Source organism: Dipodomys merriami, unplaced genomic scaffold, assembly GCF_024711535.1.
Source record: "Dipodomys merriami isolate MVZ:Mamm:240054 unplaced genomic scaffold, mDipMer1.0.p SCAF_15, whole genome shotgun sequence".
Lineage (NCBI taxonomy): Eukaryota > Metazoa > Chordata > Mammalia > Rodentia > Heteromyidae > Dipodomys > Dipodomys merriami.
In genome coordinates this window covers 18158002-18169718 of record NW_027202826.1, presented here as the reverse complement: position 1 = coordinate 18169718, position 11717 = coordinate 18158002, and the positions used below count along the sequence as shown (strand labels likewise).

The window sequence follows — 11717 nt, the reverse complement described above, 5'->3', positions numbered from 1 at the left end:
CTTATCCCATGTCTTCATGACCATTAAACCTACAAGCCAACTGATTTTTTAAGGGTCATTCCATAAAATACCACAAAAAAGGAGGCAGAGGGTAGATTACTGTAAGAAGACTACAGACACCTAACACAAAATGTCATGACTATGGCTCCTAGACCATCTCCACCCCTCTCCCCCTGTCAGAATCGCCTTTCACTCAGCTCCCTCTGAAATCCCAAACATGCAGCAAAGATGACCATGATGTGAAGGGATAATCATTCAAACTTTTAATCTCCCTTTACACATATTAACATTCATATTACAAGGCATTCCATTCACAAATATTAAAGTTTTTAAAAACTTCACACACATACCCCCAGAAAGTCTATACCAGATTCAGTCACTTTACTAAATCATTTAAACAATAAAAGTAATGAAAACATTATCATAATTCTCTTAAAGCAATAAGGTCTGAGGCACTCTGGGAAAGATGATCTCCTATAAGTGTAATGGGTCAAGTCATCGATACTCAGTAGTCAAGGAGACTCTAATGACAATGACTTTATGATCTGATATGTCTTAACGGATACACTTCTATTTGGACAACTGCTAGAAGGAACACAGGTTTCAGGCAGCTGAGGCATTTCTAATGAGGTGCTTGCTCAACGATGTGTGTAGGACGTGGGCTTCAGCATACCAGGCACAGCCACAGTACTTAACAGGTTCCTTTTCGCCATCACCAAGTCTAATGCCCAGAACACCTAACTCACTGTGCTCATAGAAGGACACCACAGCTTTCCCATCATCCCACAGTGCACCCATCGCCCTTCTCTGTGCATCTTCAAGGCATACCCTTGAAAAAACAGGCAGCTTCCTGCCTATTTTTGACCAATGGAAGTTTGAAATCACTGTGTATTACAAAATCCTCATGCCCTACAACAGCCAACCACCACCTGGCGTGTGGTTACTTCTGCCCTCTAGATGTTAAGAAACCTGACAACCTCCTTCCAAAGTGAATGTTCATCGTTCATCACTGACAGAGTCCACGCTGGAGAGAGAGCCTCACTGAGTGAGGGCTTCCCGACACACAAGAACGGGGTAAATAATTAGCATGGGGAGGAAGAAGCCAATTCCCAACTAGGAATTAAATCACTATAAAAACTACAGACCCATTAGGATATCAAATAACCCTGTCAGAGCAGAATCAACCCAAATCAAAGGTCACATAGTGTTCAGTTATTACATATATGGAGTTTAAAAGGTATGCATATGTTTTCTCACATATATAATAAAAAAAATCTGGTGCAATTTGTGTTGCTGTTTTCAAGGATTCTCATCTTCAACATTCACCTGGAAAGCAGCTGGCTCTGGATGGCCAGTTTGTGGCAGTGATAAAAGCAACTAGAAGCAGGTTTAAGTAAAAGTGCTCAAGGGGCAAACAAGAAAGTGGTGAGCAGGGCTGGGGGGAGGACTGGGCTTGTGGGCACTGAAAGGAGTTGAGCAATATTTCCTTGATTCTTCTCAGCTTTTTCAGATCCAAGACAAACTCTTGAGGACACACACCAATTGCTGTAGTCCTTTCTGATTACTGTCAAAACAAGTGATTTAAAAACCAAAAAAAGAAAACTGCCTCTTCCTTTCTGTACTCTCAATAAAACGCACAGTACAGTAAGAAAGTGCCATCGTGGCAAATTAAAACTGGGACATGAAGTGAGGCCGCGCGCTGTCGAGCCTCCGGGTTAGGATTTCACAGCCAGTGTCCGTGACCAGCAGGGTGTGTTCAAACTGAGCAGACCGCTTCCCATCTCGCGTCACCGCAGTCCAACCATCAGGCCAGGTTTCATCCTGCCATCCACCTTAAATAAACAAAAGCATGTTCTTAGTTTGAGCCTTCCATTTTCTCAATGAACTCCACAGGGAAGCACCTACCAAGAAGAAAACCTATTAGATAATTCACTATTAACATTTCTACTGATACTTTTGTTTTTAGCTAAAGCCTTTCCAACTTCAGTCTTGTCTTTAGTACCAATGATGTAACGGTGATGTTTAAACTTAAGTGTGTCATAACACGTTTAATAAAAGTGAAACAAATCTAGATGTATGTCCAAAATAAAGGCACTGAAAACAGATCACTACAAATCAGCATATATGAGTAGGACGTTGACTTTGCTGGATACCAGTAATTCACATTTATAATCTTACCACGGAGGCAACTAAGTGACTTGACCGAGTTACTCTCTTTAGTTTATTCCTCTGTGTAAAAGGGTAACACCTTGCCAGAAATGGTGGGAAAATAAGTCATTTATCTCTGTCTGCATCAAAATGCGTGGATCAACATATGTTTTCCCTTTTTTTTGGTAGGTCATAGAACTTGGACTCGGGGCTTAGGCATTCTTCCTGAGCTGTTTTTCGCTCAAGGCTAGTGTTCTACCACTTTTGAGCCACAGCTATACTTCTCATGTTTTGGTGGCTGATTAGATAGAGTCTCAGACTTTCCTGCCTGTGCTGGCTTTGAACTTCGATCCTCAGGTCTCAGCTGCCTGAGGTAACTAGGATTAAAAACCTGAGCCACCAGCTCGTGGCTCCATTGCTCTCCCTTTGTTCTCTTCTATCCCCTCCTACGCTAAACAAGAACTTCTCCACAGGCCTGATGTAGGCTTTTAATTACAACCCTTCCTCCTCCCACAAGGACTTTATGAAGAGGGAGAGAAATTAAGCATTTGGTACCTACAAACAGCAAATTTAGCATCTTCTTGTCAACCCTGTGAATGCTTAGTTCTCTGCACAATACCCAAGCATGCAATGAAGCAAAAGAAGCCAGTAGAGCAGAACCATGCTAACGATTAACCAAAGATTAATAAAATAATGACAGCATTGTTTTTTATTCTCACCTTCACAAATCATTGGTTCAATTGTAAACACGTGGCCTGACTTCATCACTCCAACTGCTTTATTTTCTGAAATAAAAGTTAAAAAAAAAAGATTGAAAGCCAGCCCCACACCCTTGAACAGCTCAGAAGAAAGAGTACAGAAGTTAAGTGGCCTTACCATCAATCTGGGGACAGATACTGTTCTAGGCACATTTCATTCTGCTTATGTTTTCTACATTAAAATAGAGGTCCACAGGCTAGATTTCAGATACCATCCTTCAAAAAAGGCCAAAAAAATTAAAAATAGGAATCGGCCTTTTGAGTTAACCTTAGACAAAACTGAAGAACTACTTTAAATTTCAAATTAAAGACCAAGAGCTGATCGATAAGTTATCAGATAAATGGAGGTATATGCTCAGTCCAACCACCAGATGGCAGCTTTTCCAGGAGGTGTTGGCAGTCAGGACCTTGATTTAATGAATGGCCAATGTGTCTGGGGAGGCCTCCTCACACGCAGCCACCATGCTGCTTTCCAGTGCCTGAGGTTATGCCAAAACATATTCACTGCAGATTCCAAATCCACCTTCTAAATTCACAAGCATCCTCCAGAGCAAGCACTAAGTAAAAGTAGACTGCTCATTTGTAATCTCATGCACTTGCTCTCATGATGACATGCAACTCATATATATGGAATCAGTCATATTCCCTTGAGAATCAAAGAGAAAATTTTGGGTACTAAATTTTGAGTTAAATTTCACATACTGTGCTTTTTAATTTGGCTACTAGAAATTTAAATTATACCTCATCTTCTACTTCTGTGAGACAGTGCTGACATACAAAGCCTACATTCCAGAACATTCTATAACTGATTCATTAGTATTCTGGCAAAGTTACAACTCCTCTTCATCTCTCAGAATCTTAAAAGTTTCCATTTCCCAAAGTATCTCACTCAACAAATACACATTATCTGCAGAACTGTAATGCTGCAGAGTGTGCCTAAGACTTCATTAAATGTGGACCTACTCTATTATCTGTTATGTACACTGCAAATGTGATGGCTGTTATGGTCATTACTTTCATCATCAATGATGTAAGTAAGCAGCAAATAAATTCATCTAATAATCTCCGGAAGGAAAGTTATTCAACAATATCCTGATTCCTCCTTCACTTGGGTAAATAGAATAGAGTTACAAACCAAGGAAGTGATGCTGTGGCTCAAATGGTAGAGCACTCGCCTTGAGCCCAAGAGCTCAGGAACAGCGTTCAAACCCTATGACCAAAAAAATTTTGCTGCACAAACCAAAACAGATTCGATTTCAAAAAGTAATTCTGCAAAACACACACACACACACACACATACACACACACAGAGCTTCCTTGAATATTTCTGTAATTGTAATACATACAAATTTGGTTTACACTTGACCTTTCATAAACATTATCAAATGTATAAAATGAAGTATATCTGCCCTGTTTCTTGGTTGTTATTGGGTTTCTTTAGCATTTTTCTATATCTAATGATGAAACCCAATGGTAGCTCTTGTACATTAGTGACATTAAATTCTGTGACATCACTGCACTGCCCCCTCCCTTTTTCCCCACAAATGCTCCTGTGTCCAGTTTTGCTGCCATTGAATGTGAGGGTAATGGTTTTCATTCCCACCCCCTCCACATTTCTCTTATACCTGCAGCCACCACAGCCGCCGCCGCCACCATATTCAGAGCAGGTTCTTACTTTGTAAAAGGGAGTGTTCAGGTCATCGGAGCTTTAGAGACAGGAATGAAGTCAGCTACATGCTTTCCAACCTAGCTTTTTGTTGTGTGACTACAGAAACTTATTAAGATGGATGGCACCTTTAACCTTCTATCCCAGAGCATCTGTTCAGCTGGCTGCACACTCTAAAGCGTGACTCGTCTGCGAGTGAGCGCGTACTGATCCTCACCAGCTGCTGCGCAGCACGAGACTGCTCAGCTTCTCCTGCAGGTTTCTCACCTGTGTCACTTTCTCTTCGAAGCTATCGACAGCCAGGATTTTACTACTTCATCCCTGGACTACTGCAACAACTGCCTACCAGGCCAACTCTCCTGCACGGCTTCCTTCTGCAATATATCCTAGACACCACTGCCCAAGTTAGCCTTCCCAGACTATCAGCTTCCTTATGCTACTCTTCTGCCCTAAAACATTCCTGAAGATGCCCAGAAATGAAGTCAGACTTCCCTGTCTAGCCTTCCTCACAGCCAGCACTGCCCAGGCCAGGCATCAAAACAGACACTCAGCCAAGCCTAGCTTGTCTGTTGGTCTCTGCTGGATGCACCTACTCAGGCTTTCCTCCACCTACAGTGCTTCTCATCTCCTCTAGCAAACCAAAGTTGAAGCCACACTTTTGTTATTTTCCAGGATGTAGTGCCCCACTACTGTAGTTCTTACTGAAAAGCATGAAACACAGAACAGTGACTCCACAACTTAGGACCAACCCTAGCTCTGGCAAATAATTATGGACTGCATGACTTTGAACAAACAAACTGCCTGTTAGCAGAAGATCTGCTTTTACAACTGAGGCTGAGAGGAGCTGGAGATGTAGCTCAGTGGGAGAGCACTTGCCTAACATGCAGGTGGTCTTGGCATTGGTGCAGCACCAGAAAACACAAAGAAACAGAGGGATGAGAAATTACTCAGAGTTGGGATTGGGGTTATGATGATCAAATGAGATAATGCCTGCCATCATCACTGTCATGATAAAAGTGAACATCAGGTCATGAGCTGTTGTCCTATAGAGTTCTAAGTCCTTCTCATGGATTCACCGTCCTCTTGGCAATTCTACTACAAGTGCCATTCCCATTTACACAGGTGAAAAAACAAGGACAGGGAGAGCGTGAAGACTGACACATCACAGTGGCGCAAGCTGTGTTTGTGAATGTGCACTTCCATGTGTGAAATTCCTTCCTACCTAACTTATGTGTTGATCCTGGGGCTTGGACTCGGGCCTAGGGGCTATCCCTGAGCTTATTTATTCAAGGCTATCACTCTACCTCTTGATCCACAGCTCTACTTGCAGCTTTTTTTGGTGGTTAATTAAAGGTAAAGAATCTGACAGATTTTCCTGCCTGGGCTGGCTTCAAACCAAGATCCTCAGATCTCAGCCTCCTGAGTAGCTAGGGTTACAAGTGTTAAGCCACCAGTGCCTGGCCTTTCACTTTTAGCACTTATGACACTATTCCTGCGCATGGCTAACCTCCAGAGAAATGGTTTCTGGAACACATTAATGGCCTTACACTTTTTCCCTTGCTCTTCTATCATACATCTTTCAAGTTGAAGAACACAACTTGGGTTATTCCCCTCCATTTGTACCAATTAATAGTATATAGTTTATGACAGGAACTAAGAGCTCACAGCAAACCAAGCAAGATGAACTGATTTCACCTAAGGAATCAGAATAATGATGGCAAGACACATGTCAGACTGTTGTCATTTGCCAAAACTGGTTTACTTTTCTTCCAGAGATTGCAGCTGAATTTTATTTCCCAACCTCCCTTGTTGTGAGATATAATTATATGACCGAACTCTTGCCAATGGAAAACAAACATAAGCCAATTCCAAGCCGGTTCATTAACACTCCCAAGCACCCTTGCCAATCTTCTCCCTTCCTCCTGCGCTACATGTGAACTGCACGGACCACTCCCAAAGTGACCTGGAGAGCCACAGAGCTGGAGGCACAGTGACCAAACATACCTACTTTGGAGTGTTACTTAAGCCAGACCTAAACTTGACTTGTATTTGAGCGAATACATATTTTGGGAATCCTGTTACTATATTACTCTAATCAATGCAAACGAGAAGGCCCTTTTAGGTTTGAATAAAGTATTTGTTCATTAAGTAAAATAACCAAATTTTTGGGAAGCACTTACTGGCATAGTGGGGAACGTTGGGGGCTGTATGAAAAAGCTTGTGGATCCCATGTCCACAATAGCTTCGAACAACTGAAAATCCATTTGCTTGGGCGTGCTTCTGAATAATGTTTCCTAATTCTCTGTATCGAACACCGGGCTTCACTGGAAGGAAGAGAACAGATCCATGATAAAGAGGAACAGTTACTAAGCCAGAACTAGCTCTGTGCCTTTGTTAACATTCATATGCCTTCCTGCCTGAATTTAAAGATGAGGACACCGAAGCTGACCTGCATCAATGGCTTGCATCAGGCACTCATACGTGGTCTGAACTAGTTTCCGTGCTCCCTCATCAACATCGCCAACAAAAAACGTCTCATTCAGGTCCCCGTGATAACCGTTGCGATAAAGAGTGATGTCCACTGCAAAACAATGTGCAAATAGAAAGACCACAGTTGTTTTCACTTCAAAATAGACCTTAGTTTTTCCACCAGCACAGCATCAAGCCCTTAAGGAAATGTTAACTTCTACATCCTCAAATGAGACACCAGTGAACAGACGGCTACTATCTACCGGAGGCTCCTTGCAGGCAGTGCAGGTAAACTCACTATGGAGAGAAGAAACAGCCACATAGTAGCCCAAGAGAGATGGTGGCTTTTATACTCTTCAAGAACATCATTTGTGGCCAAAGAAAAATGCATGTGGGATACAATCACACAAGATAGAGTTGGTAACATTAAATTGACAAGTTTGCTTCATTTTGACACTAAATGGAAAATAATATTTTCATTTATTATCTTTAACAAGTGTTTTCCTCCTGGGATACGAAAATTAACATACATTTCTTTTGTTAAAGCTCCTCTGCCTTTCATTTGTTTGTGAATACTCATCCTTCCCTAGATACAAAAACACAGACTACTACATTAATACTACAGTACACTAAATATTCACCTAAAAAGCACATTAAATCAGCAGTTTATACCATGATTGTTGTAGTCAACCTCCAATACAGTAGCACAACATACACATTCCTGAAAAGCCTCATACAATGTACATGTAATAAAAATAACTGGTATAGCCATGTCCCAGTAAGTCATACCTGTAGTCTTAGCTACTCAGGAAGCTGAGATTCAGAGGGACTGTGATTCAAGGCCAGTAGAGGCAGAAAAGTTCACAAGCTCCAGCTCCAAAGAATCAGGAAAATGCCAGGCTGCAGGCATGTCTCATGTGGTAGAGGACCAGCTGAGCAAGTGAGAGGCCTTTAGTTCAAACCCCAACACCACAAAAAAAGAAGTTTGTATGAAAAAATAGGGTTGACCTCAAAAACCTATGGAACTCTATACAAACAGATATACTAACTAAAAGCAGTAGCAGCTTTAATAAAAATAATGCTACAGTTAAATTTCTTCTGTCATTCATACCCAGCACCACAATTGGTCCGTTTGGGTTAGAATTAACTCAAGCTCAATTCCTCAGATTGCTTTAGGATCCTAAAAATACTAATTTCATTAATAGTAAAAAATGCCATTTAAAGCTGGGGCACCAGTAGCTCAGTTCTGGAATCCTATCTATATAGGAGGCTAAAGATCTGAGGGTGACAGTTCAAAGCCAGCCAGGGCAGAAAAGTCCAGACCACCACACTTATTTCCAGTAATCTATCCCCCAAAAAGCCACAAGTGGAGCTCCTGTTCAAATGGTAGAGCACTAGCCATGAGCAAGGCAAGATCAGGGACAGTGCCCAGGCCCTAAGTTCTAGCCCCAGTACTGGCACAAAAAGAAAAAAACAAAAAACCACCTAGTGGAGCTTCTTCATTGATACTGCTCTTCAGTCACAGGAAAAGGCCTTGAAGCTTCTAAGACAGTACAGCACAGAAGTCTGTAAAGCCATTTCACTCAAGGGCTTCTGAGCTCTTCAGTTCTTCATCTATTATGAAGGATTTCTCTCTCTGGTAAGAAGCCTGTCTTGATGATTTCAAAACCATTACTGGCCACGAAAATAACTGCACTCTATTCAACAGTACTTTCACATCGTAATCTTATTTTTTACTTATTTACTAATTACATGATAGGCCTTGAGGAAATAATGCTTGTTATACCTTAGAATCAACATGCACAGAACCATAAAAAATTTTTAAGGTTTCTCCAGATTTCACAGTGTATTTGAGTGGAAGAAAATGTTAAGTTAATGAAGCAAGTCAGGAAAAAGGAAGTGACTAACAGCTCCCCAAACTTTGGCTGTTTCTTTGCTCAAGGTGACGAGGCTGCACTTACATATTTCTTACCATTAACGATATCACCTTCTTGCAAGGGCCGTCTGTCTGGAATTCCATGGCAGATGACTTCATTCACTGAGGTACAACAAGACTTTGGGAAATTATAATAATTCAGGGGAGAAGGATAGCAATTTCTTGCAATACATGCCTAGAATTAAAACACAGAGAAAATATTTAGAATGTGCAAAAGGAAAATATCGATATACAATTCATTAGATTTTAACACTGAGAAAAGCTGAACAGATGCTATTACAAAGAACTTATTCACTGCATGTTTTCTCTTAAAATACTAAGGGATCTTTAGTATCTCTTATATATTTGGGGCAGGGAGGAGGGAAGGCGAGAATTTTGTACTTTTGTTCTTCATTTTGAGACAGGGTTTCTCTTCCTTTATTATTCAGGTTTCCCTTGAATTCGTGAGCTCAAGTGAGGCTCCTGCCTCTGTTTCCTCATCTGGCTGGAATATAACAGTATATAACAGGGTTTAAACCAGTCAGATGCAGTGTCTGCTAGTCATTTAACTAATATTTATACAAAAGAAAAGCAAATTCGGCCTGGGAATGTGGCTTAGTGGTAGACTGCTTGTCTAGCATGCATGATACCCTGGGTTCGATTCCTCAGTACCACATAAACACAAAAAGCCAGAAGTGGTGCTGTGGCTCAAGTGATAGAGCGTAGCCTTGAGCACAAGAAGTTCAAGGACAGTACCCAGGCCCTGAGTTCAAGCCCCAGGACTGGCCAAAAACAAAAGAAAAAAGAAAATTCACGTTTTAAATATACACATTACTGTATGAAGATTCTACTTTTTTGATGAGTTGATTTTTCTTTTCTTTTTGTTTCTTTGAAACAAGTTCTCATTCTGAAGATCAGGCTAAGCTAGAACTTATATTCTCCTACCTCAACTTCCTGAGCACTGGAATACAGGCAGTACTACTATACCCAGCTTGAAGAGTCTACTTTACAGTGAACCACACTCCTTAAATATATTAAGTAAAGAGATAATATTTAAAGTAAATACTAATAAGCATTTTTGATGTAATTATAATTTTTATGTAAAAACGAGCCTATATCCCTATAGGCAAAAACCTGAATAATTAGGAAATGACAAAGTACTTCCTGAGACATTTTTAATCACACTATTTGATGGAACAAAGAACCTCTTAAACAACATGATCAAGTCTCCAGAACAAGGCTAACTTATTTGATGTTTTCCCACAGGGCTAATCATAGCACACAGAATTTGTTTCCACACTGCCACAGTCCTCAGGCTAAAATTTTTCTAATGGTTGTATAAAAACTACCAGTGGAATACACTGTAATTTTACTAGCAATTCTACTATAATTAGAAAACGTAATTAATTTGAAGTTTCCTCAATTATTTTAAAAAGTAATACAACCAAGAACCATCTCCATATTTAGGATATGCTTCTCTATACATCTCACAGCAGGGTCACAGCATCGAGTATTTAAAAACAAGCTGCGTTGACTACAACTGTGAGCTCTATCACACCTAGATTCTGTAACTTTAGGTGACAATTGAAATCTGAGCTACCATAAGATAAAAATGATACCAGCACCTATCTCAGAGTCTACTGGGGACCTCAAATGAGTAAACATAGAAGAAGCACTCAATGAGAAGCCTGGCCCATTGTAGGCACTCCAGGGTGTTCATTACGATCCCGACATTTTATATGAACATTGCATCAATATTAAGTCTTACAGAATTCTGGATTAAAATGTCATATTTAGGGGCTGGGAAGGTGGCTCAGTGGTAGAGCTTGCCTTGAATGCATGAGAGCGTGGGTTCGATTCCTCAGTACCACATAAGCAGAAAAAGTCGGAAGTGGCGTTGTGGCTTAAGTGGTAGAGCCTTGAGCTGAAGAGTTGAGGGACAGCGCCCAGGCCCAGAGTTCAGGCCCCATGACCAACAAAAAAACAATTCATTTTTACTCACATTTCCTGAATGGGGAACAGGAAATGTTACTCCCTTTTTATATTTCTCTCTACTTTATCCTGTTACACTAAATTAAATCCTTGCCAACATTTTTTACAAAGGGGAAAAAAAAGACATGACATCAAAATCATTCAGCAGTGGTTTCTCCATTTACAATAATCTATCACCAAGCAAGAGAATACCTAAGAGCCCGTTTCATTCTCATATATAGCATCAGATAAAAACATCTTAAAAAAAACAAGGGGGAGCGGTCTGGGTGTAGTGACATATGCCTGTAATCTCAGCCCTTGGGAGGCAGAGACGGGAGGATCACAGGCCACCCAGGGCTACAAAGTAGGACTCACCTTTAAAAAGACATCCCTATGTCATATTTCACAAGTATGTATCTCATCTGTACACTGGCTTGGCTTGTGGATATGGAGAAAATACTGTCTCTTCGAGTCTAACTTAAAAAGTTATATTCTTTATTTCTGAATGTTTCCTGAATATTTGATATAGGGAGCAATAACTAATAAAATTAATCACTTCATGAAACTGAAGTTCTGATGGTTCAGATACATAGCATCTCACCTCAGCCCCCACCTATGACATGAAGATGGCTCAGCACTGGCCACTGCACAGGTATCATCCATACTGCAAGGACTGCTGGAGGACTAGTTCCAAATATCAAAACGGTGTTTCCCAACAGAACACAGAATTTCTATGAGTTTCTTAGGATTTCTGGGATTATTTTTGGTTTTGTGACAACTTCTGTACATA

The 11717-nt window shown here is 40.7% G+C and overlaps 1 protein-coding gene across 1 annotated transcript in view; it reads right to left on the bottom strand.

Annotated features, from left to right (window-relative positions):
• Positions 1-240: 240 nt before the first annotated feature.
• Metap1 (methionyl aminopeptidase 1) overlaps positions 241-11717 on the bottom strand; it is a 35844-nt gene continuing 24367 nt past the window's right edge. Inside the window, exons 7-11 of the mRNA XM_070022316.1 lie at positions 9014-9152; positions 7022-7153; positions 6753-6896; positions 2868-2933; positions 241-1832 (exon numbers count right to left, since the gene is read on the bottom strand). Of these exons, the coding sequence (XP_069878417.1) occupies positions 1669-1832; positions 2868-2933; positions 6753-6896; positions 7022-7153; positions 9014-9152 (645 nt within the window). The 3' untranslated portion in view covers positions 241-1668. The remainder of the gene's footprint in view (positions 1833-2867; positions 2934-6752; positions 6897-7021; positions 7154-9013; positions 9153-11717) is intronic.